Source organism: Muntiacus reevesi, chromosome 2, assembly GCF_963930625.1.
Source record: "Muntiacus reevesi chromosome 2, mMunRee1.1, whole genome shotgun sequence".
In the NCBI taxonomy this organism is placed as follows: Eukaryota; Metazoa; Chordata; class Mammalia; order Artiodactyla; family Cervidae; genus Muntiacus; species Muntiacus reevesi.
In genome coordinates, this window is record NC_089250.1 from 2,397,191 (window position 1) to 2,421,533 (window position 24,343).

Consider the following 24,343-nt stretch of genomic DNA (forward strand, 5'->3'; position numbering starts at 1 on the left):
CAAAATAACCCTTGATTAAGGACTACTATTTTAGACAAAGGAAAACAGTGCTGGCAGATAGAAACAGTCAGTGGTGAAGGGATATGTCTGAGGCACCAATAGTACAAATGTATTGAGAGAAAACATATTTGCAGGGCTGTGTGTGTGAGAGAGAGAAATATACTCAGCTCTCAGAAGAATTACAGACAAGAACATTCTACTCTAATTGTGAAGAGTGGAGCGGATGGGGAGGACAGATAGGGCAGGTGTGGGGAAAGCCAGTGAGGGGTTTCTAAGACAGTAGAGGTAGGTTTCAGCAATCACACTCTGGAAAAGACCAAGAAGGAGCTCTGGCCTCCCCTGGAATGACTGAAGTCAAGGATGGTGAATATGCCATAGCACACTACCCTCACCTCCTTGCCCAAAGTAGGAAGTGTTAGTAGATCAACGCACTCCTTTGTGCAAGATCCTGATAATAACAGTGTTGGGTAAATAGAAGGTGCTTGAAAAAGATTTGTTGATGGGACCTCAGCTTCTTTCTTAACACAGCATCCCAGGAAGTCTCTACTACTCTACTGGGATGTACATGGAATGACATCTTCATGCTCAACCTCCTCTACCCTGAGGATCTAGATCTATCTAAATGATGGTTATTGGCTACCTGTGGCTACCTAATTAAAATCAATAGAAACCAAAGTTAAAAATTTCATTCTTCATTCACATTAGTCATATGTTAGGCATTTAATGAGTTGCTACATCAAACAGCACAGATAAGAGAATATTTCCACCATTGCAGAATATTCTACAGGGTTGCACTGTTCTATATGAATTCACTGGTCCTGTGTGGTCCATTCATTCATTCATTTAGTGCTGTGCTTAATCGCTCAGTCATGTCCAACTCTTCGTGATCCCAAGGACTGTAGCCCGTCAAGCTCCTCTGTCCGTTGGATTCTCCACACAAGAATACTGGAGTGGGTTGCCATGCCTTCCCCCAGGGGATCTTCCCAACCCAGGGATCAAACCCAGGTCTCCCACATTGCAGGCAGATTCTTTACCGTCTGAGCCACCAGGGAAGCCCCATTTATTTAGTACACGAGTTAATATTTGAGCAACTATTAGCTGTTAGGCACCATCTCAGGTTTGGTGGGAAGGTCCAGCAATAATCGCAAGGGATGGTATTTCTGTCTTCCTGGAGTTTACTGGAGAAGAAGATGGAAGATAGACAAGAAAACCAATAACTATGCAGTATATGGTCTAGTAGCAATGGGTGATATGAAAAATAGAGCCGCGGAAGGGGGTTGAGAGTACAAGATGCCCTCTTGGACGGGCTGGCGGAGGAAGGCTTTCTGAGAGGCGCCGCGGAGCAGAAGCCTGGCTGAAGTGAGGGAGCGAGCCCTGGACTGTGGCGGGTGGGGTGGGCGGGCAGCCCAGGCAGGGGCACAGCACGCGCAGGGCTCTGAACACACACCGGGGCGAGGAGCAGGCGCCCGGGGAAGGCGGGCGCAGGAGCAGCGCGCAGGCAGATCGTGCGGACCCCCTGCAAGGACGCCGAGGTTGCCACTCAGCGGGGCGTGGTGGGGTCCTGACTCTCGCCGCTGAAGGAGCAGCTCTGGTGGCAGGATGCCCGTGAGCTTACTGCGTCAGTGTGGGCAGAGACGAGGGTGGGCTCTCTACATGGCATGAGGAACGTGGGGCCCAGGGTCAAGTCTAAAGACAGAGCTGACCGGATTTGCTGACGGGTGGGATTAGACTAGGAAGCAGAAGAATCAGAGGTAGTTCCCAGGGTTTGGCTGGAGGAACAGGCCACTTGGTAATACAAGGAGCGCAAGGGAAGAAGCAGGACTGTGGGCGGCAAGTCGGCCTCCAGGACGGCTCCCAGGGGTCCCTGCTTCCCGACAGGAATGTGCAGTCTCCTCCGCGGCACCGGGTGGATTTGTGTGGGGAAAAGAATATGGTGGAAGTGATAGCAGGTGCCCGCTGAGGTCAGTATGGACGTCATGTCTTCTCCACATTCTCTCCTGTTCTCTGGCTTTCTCTGGTTGCCATCTTGTGGGGACACTCAAACGTCTATGGCGAGGTCTTCCTGCCAAGAGCCAGCTGGAAACAGAAGCCTCCGCCAACAGCGAGGCGTGTCATCTCAGGAGTGACCCTCCGCCCCAGTCAAGCCTTCAGATGGCGGTAGCCCGGGGTTCCTCGTTACACACGAATAGGTAACCAACACATGGGGGAAACCCAGAGCCCCGTCACGGCCGTGTGAGATGTGAGACCCCCCATCACGGCCGTGTGAAGTGTGAGACCCCCCGTCACGGCCGTGTGAGGTGTGAGACCCCCCGTCACGGCCGTGTGAGGTGTGAGACCCCCCGTCACGGCCGTGTGAGGTGTGAGACCCCCCGTCACGGCCGTGTGAGGTGTGAGACCCCCCGTCACGGCCGTGTGAGGTGTGAGACGCTACTAATCACCCGCACGGCGATGTCTCTCACGTGACTCAGGCGTGCCTCCAGTCCAGGGAGGAGTGAGGCTGACGACGTGGCTCTCAGCTGCCAGTGTTTAGCTGGCATTAAAAGCCTTGGCATAGCATGTGTAAGAGAAAGCTCAAGGACTCCAGCATGTGGAGTCCAGAAAGAGAAGGAGGAAGCGGCGCAGGAGCTGCGGAGGAGGGGCCAGACGGCCAGGAAAGACACGAAGGGCCTAGGGTGTCCGGAGGCCCGGAAGGACAGTGTTTCAGGAAGGAAGGCGTGAGCGGCTGTCGCATGCCACGGAGAAGTGAAGCAGGGTGCAGCACGGGCCCACCGCACCTGGCCGCGTGATCGGACACAGGCGCGCTCAGGGGCACTGGCCCGCACCCCGCGTGGCCAGGGCCGCCTCCCCAAGTCAGGGAACACGGTCTGCACACAGGCGGCCCCTGACAGGCGCCGCCGCGGTCCTGTTCTCAGGTAGGCAAGGCCCTCTGACTCCAGATCACACTCGGGAGCCTCGCACCAGCTAGGGCTGGCTGCTATGCCGTCTGAGCCCTGGCCTGCTTGCAGAGCGGAGAGAAAGTATTTAAGGATGTATTGAAAGCCGAGTTTTAATTCTGGTAACTTGAGTCAAAACGCTTAGTAAAATCAGGGTCATCATATCTCTCTCCGAGGGTTTTTATGAGGTTTAAGGTAAGCCTAAGGGCCCCCTAGAGCAGCCTACTGTTTAAGAAAAGGCTCTGGGTGCAAAGCCTTTTTTGGCCATTTACAAGTTGTGTGACATTGGGCAAGTTATTTAGACTCTGTGCTTCAGTTTCTCATCTTAAAGATGGGAGTAATAATAATAACACCTACAGAATAATAATGGTACTTGCCTAATAATAATAATACCTACCTCCTTTGGTCACTGCAAATGCTAAGGAGTTGAATACAAATTAAAGAATTTGAATGGAAATTATTCCATATAATCTATTAATTCATTCTAGGTAGTGTTATTATATAAATTGCTTAGCAAAATAGAGGGAATGTAAAAGAAAATAATAAATAGTAACTACAATGATAATAAAACTAGTTAGCATTTATTGAATACTTACAATGTACTTGTATATATACTCCTATCACACACATCTTCTAAAACAAAGTGGCTCATTATAATATAGCAAACATCATTGAAATACTATATTTGAGATCAAGTTGGTTTTTGTCTAAGGCCCTGGATTTGTGCCATACACAAAGCAAAACTGGTATGTGCTAGGGTTAAGGGATGACAAAAGTTGCTGTAAATTAAATAATTAAATTCTTGCTGCAAATTAAGCTCAGATTAGCAAAGCCCAGGCTAGTTACAAGGCTATCATGTGAGGGGAAGCTGGATCTATGACTTTCACTCTTGAAAGTGTGTCCTGGGAGCCATCACATGCCATTATCTCCTGCTGTCTTTATGACAGTATTTCCTCCTGTACTTTGAAACAGGATTCGTTCTCCACAAGCAGGTATAACTGATCTCTGAAGAAATGTTGGAAGTGAAAGGTGTTTTTGGTGGGAATCACACTCCTCCACTGTGCTTCCTTATCAGACTCCTCGTCACGACTGTCACGTGACATCAAGAAAACACCACGTGATTCTGAACTTACATTTAGTTTTGTGGATGGTGTTAGAGGATGCTCTAATTTCATTCTTTGACATGTAATTGTCCAGTTTTCCCAGCACCATTTATGAAAGAGACTATCTTTACTCCATTGTATATTCTTACCTCCTTTTGTCTTGCAAATCAACCATACTGCAATATAGAATAAAAATTAAATTTTAAAAAACTAAATAATACCAAAAAAGAAAAGAAAAGGATGCTTGTCTGCACAAATGGGAGGATTCCCAGTTAGATAGAATGCAGAGTTCTTCACCATGAGCTAAAGGTCTTTGAAATTAGGTCTTAGAGATAAAACAGTGCCACTGTCTTTCATAGCTGCTAGAAGGAGGTGCAGACTCTTAAAAAAGCAATGGATGAGGCACAAATGCCATCACAAGAGACAGGTTTTGGTACCAGGCTCAAGGGATATGGGTCAAAGGACAATGGACATTTGGCTACTGGGAGAGAATGCGTGGTCCTCCCTCCGTGCTCCATCCACTCAAAGAGATGATGGTGGACAAACAGCTGGCTATGTAAAGGAGAAATTCATAAGCAACCTGTTCTATTGACTGTGTTGCTGAACCATGGTCCCCAGGTGATCTTCATGACCCAAGGGTTCCATGATGGTGACTGTCACTGGCTCAAACACTGTGGCTAGCCTCATGATTTTTCACTCTAACAGACAAGCAGAAGGTAGTTAATCCCACTGTATGGTTGATAAAACTAAAGCTCTGGGAGGCGAAACTCTCCTCAAGCAATCCAAGGTCAAATGCCCCAAACCGTACATAATCTACCATCTGATTCTTTGGTTCAGGCCAGGTCACCCCCAGGGGGACAGTGTCCATGTCCCAGCTGATGGGCACACCGGCACCACGGCCTGGTTTACTGCCTGCCCTGGCAATTCTTATATTAGTTGTCACCTCTATAAACCAAAGCTTAATGTTCTCTTTTTCATAAAAGTAGGAATGTTTTACTGGGAGCCGAAGTCAGGTCCCTTCCTTTAACCAACTGCTTTGTTAGAAGCCTGTCCTGCAGGAGTAACACGCTGATGTTAATAATGATACCTGACATTTGCCAAGTGCTTTCTATGTGCCAGGGACCGTTTTAAGCGTTTTATATATGTGCCTGCATTTAAATCCCAAGTAACACAATGAAATAAAGTCCTGAAACTGTTCCATTTTACAGATAAGGAAGCTGACACACCATGGGTTTAAGTAGGTCATGGAAAAGTCTCATAGCTCCTAAGAGTCGAGCTGGGATTCAAATCCAGACAGTATCATCTTAGAATTTGTGATAGCTTCTCAGAGGTATCCTTCAACAATAAAAAGATAGCCAGGGTCAGGACTGAGGTGGACACAGTATACAGTGATAGCTACAGAGCTGAACCTGGTTGGGTGCTTCACTAGGGGCCCAGATGTCTAAGAAGCCTGGGGCAGAATGCAAGAACTCGGCCAGAAAATGATGGATGATAATACCTGGGGGAGGGGGATGGAAGAAAAATTAACTGTGTTTGTTTTAATAGTCTTGGCTTATATAAATCAGCTCAAAATATATTAAAAAGGGATATCAATAGTTACAGCAAAATGAGTTGATCGTTACAGGAAAATGAGCACATTGCTTTCATTTTTCTGTGGTGATAGCCACAGAAAATTTTGTGTTCAGGTACAAGGCTCAAACTTTCTTCTGGGTGTTTGTCTAAGCTCTCTTCTATAACAAAGTCTCCTGGCCTTTTACATGGCTCTTAAACTGTTACAATGATTTAATTGTCCTACTCTAGATAATCTTTCCCATAATACCTTATAATCATAAATGGGTAAAACAAAAATGATGAATTTGCCCATATATACTGTTTTGTACATATATACACACTTGTGCCTATAAGAAAGACTTTCAAAGGAGTAAAGCTTGAACTGGTAACCTTTTCTAAACCTGACTTACAAATATATTCTAGGGAAAGAAGGAGTACATTTGGAGTCCCTGTGAGCAGGCCTACAGTATCTTGAGATGAATGTAAGATTTTATCATTTAGTAAAACCACAATGGAGTGAAATTAGACTAGGAAAAGGTATAGATATTTAAAAAGAGAATCCAATGTGCTGCTCACCACCCTTGTCTCAAAACATCTCTGCATCTAGTGTATGCTCTAAGACCTGACTGCAGTAAGCCTTATTTCAAGGGCAGAGGGGTGGGAAGGCAGAAGGCAGGAGAGGAAGCAGTGAGGGGCCACCAGAAAGCTTGCCCCTGCTTCTCTGAAGAAAACACTCCTGGGACTTTGTGGAGAAGTAGCTTCATACAAATAAGACCGTGGTCTACATACACTGAAGGTGGGTTTCCATACGGCAAGGTGTAGCAATAATAGAGAAGACCAGGTCGATTTGTAAATCATCACCTAGGCTGATGTCACCAGACTGACAAACTGCTTAGCTGAGGTCACAGGACGACTAACTGTCACTAAAAATCAGACACATTCTGAAAAGGAACTCTCTCCACAGGAATCTTTAAAAATACTGAAAACAAATGTAGAAAATGTCTCAGTTTCCTTCCTTTTTAAAATGGTTAATAACATATTCGTTTTTTAGTTTCCTGATGACTTTCAGAATTCCATATAAATTAAATCTTGCTTTTTCATGTCTATATTCAAACCCCGTCAAGAATGAAGAAAGGCCACACACAAAAAAGCAGTATTATATGGGAATAAATAATTCTCAGTTAACAACTCAGCCAGACTGCCCTTGCACAATGAGCACAACATCTTCAAGGATAGGGTCAGACGCAGGCTTGTGATGTATCAAAATTATAAATAATTATAGCAATGAATTCATTTAATCAATCAATTTCACCAGTGGTGTGCCGGGGTGGACAGGACATAAAACTCCACACAGCTATCAATTGCTCTGATTACAGCTGGCTCTCAGCCAGAATTCCTCTGATCCATGTTAGTTAAATGCACATTAATCTGAATTTGGCAGTGTAATCAAGGACCTAACTGAACTGTGAAATTGAATTCTGCAGTGGAACATCATTTGACCATTTTATGCCAAGGCTGGGGAAAAAAGGCTCAGTGGGAGGAGGGAGAGAGAAAGAAAAGAAAGAAAAAACTCCTGCGGCAGCATCTATTTGTCATCGTGGCCTTCCACGCCAGTGACAGGCAGGTTGCGGCTGGATTGTGCTGGATTGGTGTGTGTGTGTGTGTGTGCACGCACGCACGCACGCGTGTGTGCATGGTATAAGTCTGCACCCACATAATGGGGACTGCAGAAGCTTCCATGAAGGATGGAGTCTCTCTCTCCACGCCCTGCAGTTATAGGGAATGCAGAGGCAGCCATTTCCAGTGCCTGAGTGTGATGCTTTAATACACCTTTTCAGAGTACAACAAAGCAAAGAGACTGCTCATGCCTGGATTGAAAAAAGCCGGACTGTGTGCTGCTTGTTCTCCATAAATCAAATGCAGGATAAGAGTGAATCATAGGGCTCTAAGTAAGAAAAGTACATCTTACACTGTCCTTACTTGACTCAAAGGGAAATGTAACAGGATCAGGCTTGGATTGGGAAAAGGAAAAATTTGCTCGTAAGGACCTGGGAGAGAATCTGGAGCTGATTTTCTCTGCAGGGACATTTTAGAGACGGATAAGTAGGTAAAGGGGATTCACTAAATCCCGTGATCTGCATCCCTTGGTTATGCTCTGCAACCCCAGGTCTTCCTGCTGTGGGGCAGAGGTGCTGCTAACGGGGGCTGATGGGCCCCTGTGTCTCTGTCCTTGACTTTCCAGCCTCCGCTTCTCCCACCACGGGGGCTGCTGACACCAGTGCTCTTATTACAGGATGGTGGGGAGTTTTTCCACCTCCAGTGGCATTTTAATAAACAGTAGCTACTGTTCCCACAGCTTGAGGCAGAACCTTGACACGTGCTGAGCCACAGTCACTTTCCTCTGAACTACTTATGTTCATTTACAAAATGGAGTGCCCCTATTTCAGAGCCTATGACATTGGCCGGATGATACAGAGATACAGCACACACTTTGAGCTGGCATTCAATTTAGGTGAGCTGGCACACACATCACAGCAGGGAGCAGGGGTCACGAGCTGAACCCCCTAGGACCTCAGGGATCAAGGTCTCTCCTTAAGATTCTTGTTCAGGGAACTTGGGAAGTAGGTGCAGTTCTGGACTGTCAGACACTTGCTGGGTTTCCAAACTGCATGTAGCAGAAAACTGTTCACCATATTTAACTTTTTTCCAGGAAAATCTCCCATCTGTGATGCTGGATACCCATCTAGGCATCTAGGAACTTACACGTTATGACATGAAGTTTGAAGAGTCATGCATTTATTTCCCTGCTTGCCTTTCCCATGCATCCACAAAATGGATGGTAAATACACACAGAGAGTCTGACAAGTGGCCCATGACCTGTACAAAGAGGCAAATCTTGAGTTACATGAAGAAGTGAATCACTCTCCGATCAGCAGGCTGTTTCCCCACCTTGGAGTCAGTATATCCAATTAACCCCCCACAGTTGCTGCTGCAAACTCTGCAGATGCATCCTGTATTTGAGAGAAGATTACCCTGCCTGTGCTCTGTCGCCAGCTGCAGGCATGTTGTGGGGTGGGGGTGGGGGTGGACCTCTGGGGATTAGTTTGCTGCTGAAGAACATGGTTCAAAAATGTCAGGGCCTCCGAGAGCACTGGGACAGACAACGCCAGGTTAGATTCATTTCATTTTTAATTTGGTAATGGGAAAACCCACTTATAATGACCAAAATACAATTTACTTTGAATCATAATAACATTCACGGGGAGATGAGTTCATTCATATGCAAAAGACGCCTCAAGTCTCCATCAGAAGGGACAGATGTCAGAGCTATTGCTCTGAGTAACCTCTTTGTATGTTTTATGAGCCTTAATGAACAGCCTACAGGAGCCCATGTGTAAAGGAAAAAGGTCTGCAGGCAGCACTCTCCGTTATTCTATTAGGCGATTAAGCACTTCTTTCTCTCTCCCTCTCCCTCCCAGCCATTCCCCTTTTCAGATTGTTGGTGCAGCCTATCAGATTTCACCAGCCTTGTCATTTCATCACCCATAGGGCCCCTAAAGTGTCTCTGAAAAGTATTCTGCTGGGACCCTTAGGAGATCAGGAGCTGCAGTTTTGTTCCTGGAGCCTTGGTTGAATCCAGGTATGCCCAGTATCGGAAAGAATGGTGAGTCATTAAACTTGATTCAGTAAGGCTGAGCACACTGGTTCAACTGCTCTTTCCTTCCAGGGAAAGCAAAGCGATAGCTGAGCAATGAACACTGGTGACTTCATAAGGAGGGTCTGGGGAACCATGCCGAGGTTTTCCTTGCATCCTCTATCTTCACTCGGAACTCCTTACCTCACTGTCTACCTGGAATGACATGGGCCCGACATGGCTCACTTTGCTGCTCTATGCAGTGGAGATGGAGTGGGTAAGGTGGAAGGGTTGGTTGGCAAGGAGTCATCACAACTATCCATCTACAGTGATGATGGTTCTTGCTTTCATGCTGCTAAATTTTTGGTTCTCTCTTAGCATCTGGCTTTCATAGGAGGTCTGAGCATTTCATTTCCATTCTGGAGACCAGAGAAAGAATTGGGGTGGCAGGATTGGGGTCTTCAGGCCAGCTCAGTCATGACCTAGAGCTTTGCATGACCTTGAGGAGGTCACACAACTACTCTGGCCTTCTGTGACCCAGATCTCTAAAGTGAGGACACTTGTAATTATGAGACTGCACAGAGCAACTGTGAGGGCAGAGTCAGATAGAACTTGTTACCATATTTTGAAAATGTGTGAAAGTTTATATCGATAGGATGCGCCTATGACTGGCACAAGAGATATGGTGACATGTTTTCCAACCAGAAACATTCCTGAGTATAAGGTCTGATACTGAGGATGTGCCAAGTGCTAACTCCTTTACGTTTATCAACCTTTCTCCAGCCACAGGACTAACTGGAAGCAGGTAGTGAGATGCCCTATTTGGAGATGAAGGGACTGAGGCACAGACAAGATCACACAGCTGGAGAGTGGTCGAATCTTGGAGATCTGACTCTAGAATGTGTGCTCTTCAATGTCTTCTGTAATGGGTGAGAAAATCTGAACTCTCTTCTACAAAATCCAATAAGACTATCAGTCAAGGTTGAGGGAGTGCATATGAAAGACTCAGGGATCCCTACTCTTAATGCTTTACCTATAGATCACAGTCTGGTGATGCTAAGGAGCCTGTCAAAGGATTCCAGCCTACCAAGAACAGACAGAATAAAGTGCGCTCCTGTGCACCAAATCCGTCTGTGAGTCAGCATCCATTCCTTGTCAGCAAGGTGAGGGCTGCCTGTGGTGTGAGCATCTGGGCCTTAAGGGCTTATGTCCATTCCCCAAAGCCTTATGTACCTCGTTTTTTTTTTTTTTTTTTCTGTAGAAACAGGAACATCCTGGAATAGATAGACTTTGGAGTCAAATGGACTTAACTTTGGATCTTGACTCAGCTGTTTTGTCTCACATCCTTGGACATCTAGAAATATTAAGTCTCTTTGAGTCTCAGCTCCTTCACTGTAAAAAGGGAAATGATCTTGAATTCTTCAGGATTTGTCATGAGGACAAAATCAGGTCATGTTTGCAAAAGGCTTAGCATAGCACCTGGCACACAGTTAACCCAGGCATCACATCACAACAGTCATCCTTCTAGAAGCTATACACACAGACTGATGTATGCAGAGGACATATATTAATAATTAGGCTACCATAAGTATCAACTTATTTAACCTCACTCAACATCATAAGGCGTCTTTATGCCTATTTCATAGACAAAGAAGTAAAGGCACAGTTTAGCCTTTATTAAAGTGGTGACATCGAGACTCAAGCCAGGGAGTGTATCTTCCTGACCTACATCCATGACTGCCGGAAAGCATTTGAAAAATGACAGTGAGGGGAAAAGAATTCCCAGCTGGAGCTGCTTCTAGAGCAGCTCCCATGTGACACTGGGCTGTTTCTAGAGATATTTTGGTTGTTATAAGTGAGGGAGGGGTGCTATTGGCCTGTAGTGAGCAGACGACAAGGATGCTGCTAAATATCCTACAGTGCATGGGGGCACCCCACAACAAACAGTTACCAGACCCCAAATGTCGACAGTGTCTAGGCTGAGAAATCCTGCTATAGAGTAGAACAGGATGACACAACCCAACCCTCCACTGCTGCAGGTGTTGGAGGGGATTGTAAGAAGCCAAGTTAAGGCTTGGCACCAACAGAAGCTATTCCTGTGCCACTGGGGATGTGGTCAGTGTCTAGTGAGGGGCTGAGCCCAGAAATTTGGGTCCCAGCTCTCCTATGAGCAGGCTGACCAGGCTGTTTACTGAGCCTCTCAAAGCCCTGATGGGCTCATCTGTTCAAATGGGGCAAGAATTTACAGGACATGATGCTCAACAAGGCAACACATGGATCTGACACCCAGACAGTGCCTAGTGAGCTGGCAGAGTGGGGATGATACTAGGGGCTTCTCAGCAGCTGGAGCCAGAGCGAGGGGTGGATGTCCCAGGCCAGCACCAGACACCTGAGCCTGGTCCCTGGAGAGTGTCGGAATAAGTACAATCAAATGCATGGCAGGAGCTCCAGCCAGCTTCTCTCCCTCTAACGCAGGCTTGTCGGCAGGGCAGGGTGGAAACAGTCTCTTCCACACTTTGGTAGTTCTGTAAGTCCTGTATGGATTTGGTTTGACCTTATCTTCCTCTTAAGGATTCATCTGCTTAGCCCCAGCAGGAAAACCATTTAGAAGTAGAGAGATGGATGCCAGTATCTACATATTCATAACAATCTTAATTCCTGTCACTCTAATGGGAAAATTAGGTAGGTAGATAACATTGCAGGATTTTTTTTTTTTAACTATAGGTTAACATGTGTAATTTTTGTTTTGTTTTTGTTTTTTTTAATTTAAGCCGAAGTGTAAAACTGGTCTCTCTCTCTCTCTCTCTCTCTCACACACACACACACACACACCCTCCTCATTTTTGCTGTATCTTGAAACCAAGTTTCATGCTTTCTCTCATTATTGTGAACATTACCCCCCAGTTTCTAGAATTTTCCATGAGGCAAAGTCAAATTATCCGAGTCATGATCACCATGTCTTCTCTCCACAGAAAATCCAAATGTGATTGGTAGATTTTCAAGAGTTTAGTTCTAAGGACACAAGCACCTAACTATTTTTAGAAAGATGTTATATATATATATATATATTTTCCATTTATTTTTATTAGTTGGAGGCTAATTACTTTACAATATTGTAGTGGTTTTTGCCATACATTGACATGAATCAGCCATGGATTTACATGTATTCCCCATCCCGATCCCCCCTCCCACCTCCCTCTCCACCCGATTCCTCTGGGTCTTCCCAGTGCACCAGCCTGAGCACTTGTCTCATGCATCCAGCCTGGACTGGTGATCTGTTTCACCCTAGATAATATATATGTTTCGATGGTGTTCTCTCGAAACATCCTACCCTCGCCTTCTCCCACAGAGTCCAGAAGTCTGTTCTGTACATCTGTGTCTCTTTTTCTGTTTTGCATATAGGGTTATCATTATCATCTTTCTAAATTCCATATATATGCACTAGTATACTGTATTGGTCTTTATAGAAAGAGGTTATATTTTTAAGCAAACATTTTAATTACTAGCAGGCCTCCCACCTCCTACCCTCCCACAAGACCTGCTCGTGAATTTCTCATGGGTCTCCTACGAAACATGGAACAGCAGCTTGGAGTTCTGATTATAAGAGATGAAAACGACTTGGTAGGAGTGTTATATGCTTTTTTCCTGAGCCATAATAGTCTCTGCATTGTTTCTGGGTTTGAGAAAACCAGATGTCAGGGCAGCTCTGCTCTGCCTTATGTTTGGGAGTCTGCAAGAAGAGGGCACAGTAAGGATGGGGCAGTTGATGCCCTCCCTGCCTTGATCCTTTGCTCCATCCTCTCTCTATTCCTCCAGTTAACCTAACGTTCTGGTGGCCACTGGGACCTCTTGTGGGTTTTACTGGCAAATGCAGTTGAACCCCTAAAATTACATATGCCAATATAATGGGGAGAATGTTGAGTTGGGAGAAACTCCAGGCATGAATTCTTGTTCTTATTTTGCAGCCAGCTATGAAGCCTTAAGTGTGCCATGTGACTTTCTGGACCGCAGTTTCCCTTCTGTGAAATGAGTAGGCAGGGGATGTTCGTGGTTATATTAAATCTCAAATGCCTCAAGGGATTAGGCTAGTGGGGAAAATGAGTGAAGTGTGCTAGGCAGAGCCTATCTTTTCTAATGGGGCAAGCCTTTACCTCCAGACAGTTCTGTTTCTAATGCTGTGTGGAAACGTGGGCCCAGGGACAACAAATGGTTCCACTTTTCACAAGAGAAACCTGAGACTCAAAAGCTGAGAATTCTAAGTGAAATATCTTGATTTTTCAGATGTTGAAAATGACTCCTGGATGACTAAACATGTTAATGGGCCAAATACAGCTCCATGACTGAAAGGTTAAAGCCTCAGAACACTGTTTTCTCAATGACAATGACCTGAAACAGCTCTCAACACAAGCATTCAAATATACTGCACAGACAAAATCATAGTCAACCATGTATAGCCAAAACAATTCTGAGGAAAAAGAACACAACTGGAGGTGTCATATATCCTCATTGCAAACTACATTACAAAGTTATGGTAATCAAAACAGGATGGTTTTTGGCATAAAACATACTTAGATCAGTGGAAGAGAACACACAACCCAGAAATAAACCCCACAAATGTAGTCAATTATTGAAAAAGGAGCCAAGGATGTACAATGGGGAAAGGATAGTCTCTTCAATAAACAGCATTGGGAAAACTGGACAGCTGTGTGTAAAAGAATGAAACTGGACTCCTATCTTAAACCAATCATACACAAAATTCAGCTCAAATGGATTAAAGACTTGAAACCATAAAGTTTCTAGAAGAAAGCTCTTTGACATTGTTCTTTGCAATGACTTTTCTAGACAACACTAAAAGCAAAGGCAACGAAAGCAAAAATAAACAAGTAGGACTCAATTAGACTAAAAAATTTCTGCTGAGCAAAGAAGGGCTTCCCTGATAGCTCAGTTGGTAAAGAATCTGCCTGCAATGCAGGAGACCCCAGTTTGATGCCTGGGTTGGGAGAAGGGAAAGGCTACCCACTCCAGTATTCTGGCCTGGAGAATTCCATGGAAAGCTGGAATTCTCTGTTCCATTGGTTTAAGATAGGGGTCCAGTTTCATTCTTTTCCACACAGCTGTCCAGTTTTCCCAACACTATTTATTGAGGAGATTACCCTTTCCCCATTGTACATTCTTGGCTCCTTTTTCAGTAATTGGCTACATGTGTGTGGGGTTTATCTCTGGGTTGCATATTCTGTTCCACTGGTCTAAGTGTGTTTTATGCCAAAACCATCCTGTTTTGATTACTATAACTTTGTGATGTAGTTTGCAATGAGGAAATGTGATACCTTCAGTTGTACAGTAAAAATACCACCAAAAAAGGAAAAAGTAACCTACAGGAGAAAATATTTTCAAATCATGTATTTGATAAGGAGTTAATATCAAGTATACTTGGAACTCATAGCAAGAAATTCAATAGCAAAAATACCATATTACCATATACCATAATTTTAAAATGGGCAAAGGACTTGAATAGACAGTTTTCTGAAGAAACATGCAAATGGCCAACAGGTATATAAAAAGGTGCTCAACATCACTAATCATCAGGAGAATGCAAATTAAAAGCACAATACGATACTACCTCAACCTGTTAGGATAGTTATTATTAAAGAGGTGTGTGTGCTAAGTCGTTTCAGTCGTGTCCAACTCTTTGTGACCCTATGGACTGTAGCCCACCAGGCTCCTCTGTTCAAGGGAGTCTCCAGGCAAGAATACTGGAGTGGGTTGCCATTTCTTTCTCCAGGGGATCTTCCTGACCCAGGGATCGAATCTGCCTCTCTTTATGTCGCCTACATTGGCAGGAGAGTTCTTTGCCACTAGCACCACCGACGAGGATGTGGAGAAAGGAGAACTCTTGTGTACTATTGGTAGACATTTGCACTGGTACAGTCACAATGGAAAACAGTGAGGAAGTGTACAAAAAACTAAAAGTAGAACTACTACGTGATAAAACAATCCTACTTCCAGGTATATATCCAAAGGAAACAAAATCATTATCTGGAAAAGATATCTGTACTCCCATGCCCATTGCCACATTATTAGCATAGACAGCAATCTATGTGTCCATCAACAAATGAATGGATCAAGAAAATATGATTCAAAGAAATGTATATAAAAAGGAATATTCTTCAGCCTTACAGGAGAAGGAAATCTTGAACCTTGTCATCTGCAATAACATGGAAGAAACTGAAGGGCATTATGCTAAGTGAAATAAGCCATACGGAGAATGGCAACCACTGCAAATGTTATCATTTATATGTGGGATTTTAGAAAACAAAGGAAGAAGTCAAACTCATGGAAACAGAATAGAAAAGTAATTGCCAGGGTCTAGGAGGTGGAGAAAAGGAAGTTGGTTAAAGGATACAAACTTTCAGCTCTAAGGTCTGAGGATGGATTGTATCACATGGTGATTGTAGTTGATAGTACTATATTGTAGAATTGAAATCTGCTAAAAGAGTAGAAACTAAATTTCTCATACATAAGCAAAAGGTAAATATGTGAGGTGATGAATATCTTAACTCAGCAAGGGAAATCCCTTCACGGTGTATATGTAGATCAGATCATCATCTTGTACACTTCAAATATCTTAAAATTTTGTCAATTATAAACTTGGTAAAGCTGAAAGAAATCACATTATTTATTCCTAAAGTAAGCACTGATGTTCACAAACTAGAGAATGTAACTGGATTCAGCTACAGAATGTGTTAATTTGCTTAGTTCATTCTACAACTGTGATGCTCTATAACCTTGGGCTGGGTGATGTGCACAGGAAACTACATAAGTGACCTCATGCATCATGACACGTGCATATGGCTTCCCAGAGCTTTTGCCCTTTGGTTAGTTAGACAGACCTCTTTCCAACCATTGCCCTGGGGAGAACATTGCAAAAGGCAGTCATGATACCTTCATAATGGGAGTTCAAATAAATAACAGTGAGATGGAAAACATTCTCAATATTTAAATTTTAATTGACAGTATATATTCCAGGTCTCTATTTCTTTAGGATATATTTTTAAATATATTGGGAACTAAAGTATTAGTTATTTTGCTTTTTCTAAAGTATGGCTTAAGTCACTCTCAACATGTCCCTAACAGACTTCAACATCTTGGATTATGTTTATGAGAAATAATAAAGAAGGAAAAATACTGGGCATTGATAATCAATCAGACGATGCAGGCAGCCCTGCCTTCCAAGATTCGCTGTACAGCTCACCAAGCTGTTGAAGAGACAGTGTTGGCTTCCAAACATCCCTGATCATGCTTCTAGAAGCCAAGTCTCCCTCAACTGCCCTGAGACCTCCGTAATCTAGAGCTCACAGCCAAATGGCCCATCCTCACTTAGTGGTAGCAGAGGGGTAGCAAAAACATTTCTAAGTTAACTATGGGAAAATAAACTGCTGGCACACTTTCCAAGGTATTTTGCAAAGCCAGTAACTCCTCCAACAGTGGTTTCCAAACTTTGGGGTATCATGGCCCAGCCACATTTCAAAGCAAATTTGCAACAGTTAACATTAAGAAAAAAATATTAAAACAGAAATTACAATAATGAAAACAAAATAAAAAGCACACCAAGGAAGGCCAAGCAACCAGATTCCATCTATCATCCTAAAGTTGCACATACACACACAACGTGTCAACACTAAACTAGTAGAAAGAACATACTCTCAAGATACCGATAATCCCTTGAATTGAATACAATTAACTTTATTAAAAACTTACCACATTATCCTGACTTTTTTCCCCTTGTTGGCAGTTCTGGGTAACCTTTACCAGAGTGGAGGAACTACTGTATTACTCCCTCTAACAGTCTATAACTCTATACTCCTTAACACAAGACATAGGGCCGTACAAGCGCATGACATTTATCACTAATATATCAAAATATCTTTTGAAAAAAATTTTCTTTTGCCTTTTAACCCAGAAAGCCTGTAGGAACTGCCCAGAGGATTTGCTTTTAATGAATAAATGTGCCTTGTCCTAAATTCTCTGCCCTGGGGGGTGGATGGAAACCAGGTGGAGTTTCGATACCGATTCTCGCTTACAGACCAACCAGCGCTCTGGAATCCAGCTAAGAGGGTGGTGGGAACACACCTTGCCAGGGCCCGCATGCTGGAGGAGGGAGGCCGTGAAGGTTACCTTTGGAACGCACACTGCGGGCTCAGACAGGCGCGGGTACGTGTAGGAGCCGTAGGAGTGTCCTTGGGGGTGGGTTTTAAATGCACTTTCTCCGAAGGGCATCATGGGCTCCTGGAGCCCGGAGCCTGACCGGGACCTCTGCCGCATGGCAGGCTGAGGGCTCGTCTGACAGAGGTACGATGACTTTGGCCTCCTGTCATAGTCATCCAGGCTGGGCCCCCATTCACTTTCGCTGTACGCCAGGCTCTCCTTTGAGCACCCACTGGTCCCTGCAGTTCTAGAAGGTGTGAACTGGAACGGATAATCCAGAGGGGAGCTGCCCGAGGCTCTCTGGAAGCCCCACTTGAGGTCACTGTACTCGCTGGGTTTGCTCAGTGAGTCCAAGTGTGCATGATAGTCTGCAGGAAATCTGGCTCTGTCGGACTGCAAAGGCTTCATCTCAGGATAATAGGCCTCCCCGTGTTGCATCTTCAATACGTGCCCATTTTGCCTGGCAGGGTGGCTGCCTTTATAAAACGGGTCCAGATCATCTCCATAGAGACTCTTTTCTCTGTACTTTTCAGAGGCATAGTCAGCAGTGCTGTCAGATTCGCTGGAATACTGCGAGAAGGTGAGAAAGCCGTTTTCTTCCCGATGGCCGGGACCCCGGCTGGAGGCTCCCTGGTCCGGGGTGGGCGGGCTTTCCTTCCTCAGGGAGTTGGAGCGGGTCACGGAGATGTTGTCAAAATCCTCCAGCAGGCCGTTGATGGAGGTCTCCTTGCAGGGTTTGTTTCCTCTAACGATTGTCTGGGAATAATAAAGGGAACACTGTTTAAAGAAAACAATTCACACTTTCAAACTGATGGAAGAATCCTATCCTGATTCCATCCAGTTTAAACCACAGAGGAAAATAGGCCCCAGGAACATTTCATTAAAAAAGATAAAGAAACAAAGGCTGTTGGTTGTTTGATTTCTTGACTGGTGAAATAAATATTAAACAATAGTCTCAAATTGCAAATTCTTCCTTACCTGTCTCAATAGAGGTATCAAATATCAAAAAAACATTTAGAAGGCTATATATAGGGTATCACTGTTTCATGTGCCAGTTCGTTGCTTCTTCACTAAACCCTAGCTATCTAGCAATAAGCTGATGATTATAATTTTAAGTTCATAACTCTATGCTTATTCAAGGTATACTTACTAGCTTTTTACATTCATTATCCAGATTACTTCCAAAATTAAAACCATTGTTACTTAAACAGTAACATACTCAGAAAGAGGTGCACTTTTTTTTACCTTTTTATGAAAGACACATAATAATTGAAGCTATCAGATTTCATAGAAGAGCAAACTTTCTAAGATGTAAATAGGGAGTGGCACGAAGATTACTTGTATGAGTTAATTTGTGATCAAATGTGATGTAACTGTAATGGTATCTTGACTGTATGTGTATCATCAGTATCATCATTGCCAAACTTTGGATGGCTTGGTAATGATGTGGTTGTACCCGAACCTTAGTGACAAACTGCCAAGCCCAAATGTTCCCTTTAATGAACCTAAATAATACCAGAATGAATACCAGGAGCAGAAGCAAATCAGAAACTACTTATAAAACTAGTCAGCTGCACCTTGACAATGACAAGGTTTGCAGTAAAATATGACGAGGGTGAAAAAAAGAACAAAGAACAAAGTGTGACTTCAGACTTCCAGGAATGCAAGAGAAAAATACCTTGTGGAGGAAGTAGCAAGGAATTCAAAGTCATCTCAGTTAGTACAAGAGATTTCAAATTGGAAGAAAAAGTCAAAGTCATCCTAGACCTTGCTTTATAGATCAGTGCTTCTGCAACTACCACAGTGAAAGACAAGTCTTTTTTCCCCCCCTTAGTCAGTCCTGGACTAAAGACTTGGTCTTCACCTGTTCTTTTAGATAAATGTTTAAGTATGGAATACTTTCAGATAACAGAGAAGCTACAGAGGTCTCATATATGTCTCACCTAGTCCCAATGTTTTTTATTAATCACATTTTTAAAATGTAAACTTTTTATTTTATATTGGAGCATAGGTGATCAACAATGTTGTGATGGTTTCAGGTGCATGGCAAAGTGCCCCAGCCATACATACAGATGCATCCATCTTCCCCTGAAACCTCAGGGAAGTTGCTAGTGCCGTTGTTAACATCTTGCATTACTATTAACATAAACAGTTTACCACAGTTTATGAAGATATCATTAGAGTTTTTTCTTAGTGTTTCAGAGTCCTCTCCAGTCTACCTCACTACCTTTATTTGTCCTGTCTCCTTAGACATGAGATAATTCTCAGACTTTCCTCGATGACCTTGACAATTTTAATGAGTACTGGTCAGTTATTGTGCAGAATGTCCCTCAACTGGGTGTATATGGTATTTTTCTTGTGTTTAAACTGGGGTTATTGGTTTACGGAAGGAAGATCACAGAGTAATATACCACTTTCATTACATCATATCCAGGATACACACCATCAGCCTGACTGTCACTGATGACATTGACCTTGATCACCTGACCATGGTAACAGTTGCCAAGTTTTCACACTGTCGAGTTTTGGTTTCCTCCTTCTCCCCCCACCACTGCACTCTTTGGAAGAAAGTCACTAAGTGCAGCCCATACTCAAGGGGTGTCCAGTCAAGAGCTACCTTCCTGACGGGGTGTATCCACATAAAGTACTTGGAATTCTTTTGCATAGGACACTTGCCCACTTTCCCTATTTACTTATTTTCATTTTTATATCATTTATTTGAATCAGTAGGGATAGAATCATGAATATTTACTTGTTTTATACTTTGATCGAAAGTGAAGAGGAACTAGAGTTTTTGATGAGGGTGAAAGAGGAGAGCATAAAAGCTGGCTTAAAACTCAACATTCAAAAAACTATGATATAGCATCTGGTTCCATCACTTCATGGCAAATAGATGGGGGAAAAGTGGTAACAGTGACAGATTTTATTTTCTTGGGCCCCCAAATCACTGCGGATGGACTGCAGCCATGAAATTAAAAGATGCTTGCTCCTTGGAAGGAAAGCTATGTCAAACCTAGACAGAGTATTAAAAAGCAGAGACATCATTTTGCCAACAAAGGTCTGTATATAGTCAGAGCTACGGTTTTTTCAGTAGTCACAAACTAGATGTGAGAGCTGGACCATAAGAAAGGCTGAGTGCCAAAGAATTGATGCTTTTGAACTGTGGTGCTGCAGATGACTCTTGAGAGTCCCTTGGACTTCGAGGAGATCAAACCAGTCAATCCTAAAGGAAATTAACCTTGAATACTCACTGGAAAGGCTGTTGTTGAAGAAGCAGCTCCAATACTTTGGCCACCTGATGCAAAGAGCCAACTCATTGAATAAGACCCTGATGCTGGGAAAGACTGAAGGCAAAAGGAGAAGGGGGCAGCAAAGGATGAGATGGTTAGATAGCATCATTGACTCAATGGACATGAATTTGAGCAAACTCTGAGATAGTGAAGGACAGAGGAGCCTGGCATGCTGCAGTCCATGGGGTCTTAAAGAGCTGGACACAGCTTAGCAACTGAACAATACTTTGGGCTATAATTCAGTACAGGCATACTTCATTTTTACTGTGCTTCACTTCATTGTGCTTTGCAGATTTCTTTTTTTTTTCTTTTTTCTTTTTTTTAACAAACTGAAGGTTTGTGGCAACTCTGCCTCAACCAAGTCTACTGGCACCATTTTTCAAACAACATTTTCTCGTTTCTTGCCTTTGTGTTACATTCTGATAATTCTCGAAATATTTCAAACTATCCACCAGCAATCAAGATGATAATTCACTGATGGCTCAGATGATCATTACCATTTTTCAGCAATAAAGTATTTTAAAATTAAAATACTTTTAGGCATAATTGTTTTTAGATATAATGCTATTGTACACTTAATAGACTACAGTAGAGCATAAACATCATTTTTATATGCACTGCGAGATCAACAAATGTGTAGGTCTTGACTTACTGCAGTATTTGCTTTATCATCATGGTCTGGAGTTGAACTTGGAATATCTCTGAAGGTTACCTGTATTTTGTTGCTTTGTTGTTTTATTTCAGCTTTGGTTATTTGGTTATTTGAGTTCTTTGAGACTGGCTGTTGTGTCCCTATAACAAGGCCCAATTGTTTTATTTTTTGATCATTTGCTTACTTTCTGGCACTCTGATAGTGCCAGAAAGTACCTTAAATACCCTAAACTTGCCTTGTATTTTCTCTGTCCCTGCCCTAAAATTAGCTGTTTCCCCAAGGTGCCCTGGCTCCTGCTATTGGACGATGTTAGAACCCAGTGCCTGGCCGCTGGTGTGCACACTGCTACCGCTGTCACTGCCTCCAAGCCCCTTCAGTGAATAGAGCCGTGAAACAGTCACATGTAAAGTGACCCATGCACACACACATATCTATAATTCTACCCATTCATCTCTATCTACAGTAAACTTAACACCAATTCAGATGGATGTCTAATTCTAATCTAGTACCATGTGGTTCATTCTAGCTTTCCCCCTTACTAGTTACTTCCCTGATGCCTCTGGAAATGTAGAGGATGATGGAGGATGTGAGGGATTAAAAAGCAGTTTTAAAACACACTGATACTGTCATTAAACAGACTGCCTTTGGGTGGACACAAATGTGCAAGTAGAAAATGAATTTAGAATGTTTAAATACAACTCATCAGTGAAAGTAAGTTAAAAGGTGAGGGTTATAGAGTAAAGGAAAGATCAGAGAAATCCAACTAAAAATCTTGGAAAGTTTTCAGGAAGAGGAGAATTTATAAGCTAGATCTAGGAGAGAACAACACGTGTAAGCTCTCACTTACTGAGTGACTGAGGCACAGAGATGATCAGGAAGTGTTACAATGCCACCATATTTAAGGCCATCAAGATACAGTATAATCACAGAGGAAATGTCCCCTGCTCAAATTTGCATCTCAATCACTTGCCTTTGGAATTTATATCCAGAAAACATGTTGGTTCACCTTCAGCAAATTAATAAATGACTATATTGAGGGTTGGACTTGGAAATTCCCTACCAGGACATAGATATTTAGAAGAAGAAGAAAAGCCTTCTCTATATGATGTGACTCCTTTAGGATCAGAACATTATTGAACTCTTTCGTTGAAATTGCTGGATCCTCAAATCTCCCTATTTCTCCACCAATACCCTTACAAGTTCACTAATGATTTGAATGGGCAGACTTGAAACTAACTCCAGTTCTGGAGAATACTGAAAGAAAAGAATGTAGTTGACAAAAAGAGGCATCTATCTTATCCATCCATCCAGCCATCCATCCACCTATCCACTCATCCTTCCACCTATCTGGAGAGTGATATCTGTAGATAGATATAATAGATACCTGTAATATCTATATCTATACTATCTGTAAAGATTTTTTTTAAGTGACTAAGCAATAACATATATTGGGATAGATTTTTCTCTCATTAATTGTGCTATAAATATCTTACATTTGAAAAAGTAAAAACCAAACAATCAGAAGGGATAGATTTTTCTCTCATTAATTGTGCTATAAATATCTTACATTGAAAAAGTAAAAACCAAACAATCAGAAACAACTATTCCACAGTTTTTTTTATTGCCCGGTAGGCATGGATTAGATTTCTGTGGGGATTAGAGGGTCACTGTTTCAGCATATAAATTAATCTATGACTTTAGAATTGGGAAGTTCACTGTTTCTGTGCATTTGTCATTGAATAGCCACAGTATGTTCAGTTTACATGGAAAATTATCATCTAAATCCAATAAACAGAATTCTATGCATTTGTTAATATGGAAGAAGAAATATTAATATTGCTATGAGCTGAATGCTATTTAAAAGAAAAAATAAATGCTATTCACTGAGTAAGAAATATTTTTTTAAAAACCAAGTAGCATGTATTTATTATCCCTGTTTTGAATTTAGGCTCACAGGACTTCTCAGCCTTGTGATATTGGGCAAGTTACTTTACCTTATAACCTTTTAAGTCACAGTCTCTTAATTCATAAAATGGAAAGAATAAATCCTTGCCTCATAGGGTTAATGTGATGATTTAATGAAATAACATGTGTGGAGCAGTTGGCATGATTCCTGGCATACAGTAAGTACTAATAAAGGTAGTCACATCACTATTTTATGGGTAGAATTTACTTTTAAGTTAGGTTGATAGTAATTTAGGAAAAGAAGAAGCTGCAAACAACATAAAAAAGAAATAAATCTCCGCTTTGTATACCTGGATAAAAAGGATAATTGATGTAGTAGACTTTAAAAACTATTAATTATGAATGTCTTGAATTTAAACAGTTGAACCTCAAATTAATACCAATTGTTATATATACACTAAATGGCTACTTCTGATTAGATCTAAAAAAATGGAATTCTTTCAAGTCAAGATTAGCACTTGTAGCTTTTTAAAAAATGTAATGGCTAGTTGAAAAAATTAATAAGACTAGATTTTCAATATTTAACTGGGAGCTTAAGGGTGGTTCGTATTTCAGACCAGTGTTTCTCAAACTTTAAGGTGCACTCAAATCACCAAAACCCTCATTAGAGGAAGATTATGACTTAGTAGTTCTGAGGAGGGGTCTGAGACTCTGGATCTCAAATGCGCTGTCAGGGGAGGCCACTGCTGGCCTGTAGTTCACACTGAGCTTGCAGTAGAGAAGAGCAAATCTGACTCCTTGCTGGCTTTTACTTTAAGCCTCTGTGCTCTGTTGCCTGTGCTTAGTCATGCTGGCTCTGCACCTTCTGGAAAAGAATGTTGCCTGTAGCCAGAAATATACAGGACAACCCATTCTGGAGGCTTGACTTTTAAAAGTATAGCACTCTTCTCTTTATATAGAGATAAAAAGTTGCAGAACGGAGAATAACATTTGTCTTACTGGAGACTTATAGGAATATCATGACCTGACCTGCCTGGACAGCTGGAAGAACAAAGGATTCTAATACCAAG

General features: G+C 42.7%; 1 protein-coding gene across 1 annotated transcript in view; it reads right to left on the reverse strand.

Annotated features, from left to right (window-relative positions):
• Nucleotides 1-24,343, reverse strand: part of PAK5 (p21 (RAC1) activated kinase 5) — a 109,686-nt gene that overhangs the window by 23,025 nt on the left and 62,318 nt on the right. Inside the window, exon 2 of the mRNA XM_065919534.1 lies at nt 17,397-18,182. Coding sequence (XP_065775606.1) covers nt 17,397-18,182 — 786 coding nt within the window. The remainder of the gene's footprint in view (nt 1-17,396; nt 18,183-24,343) is intronic.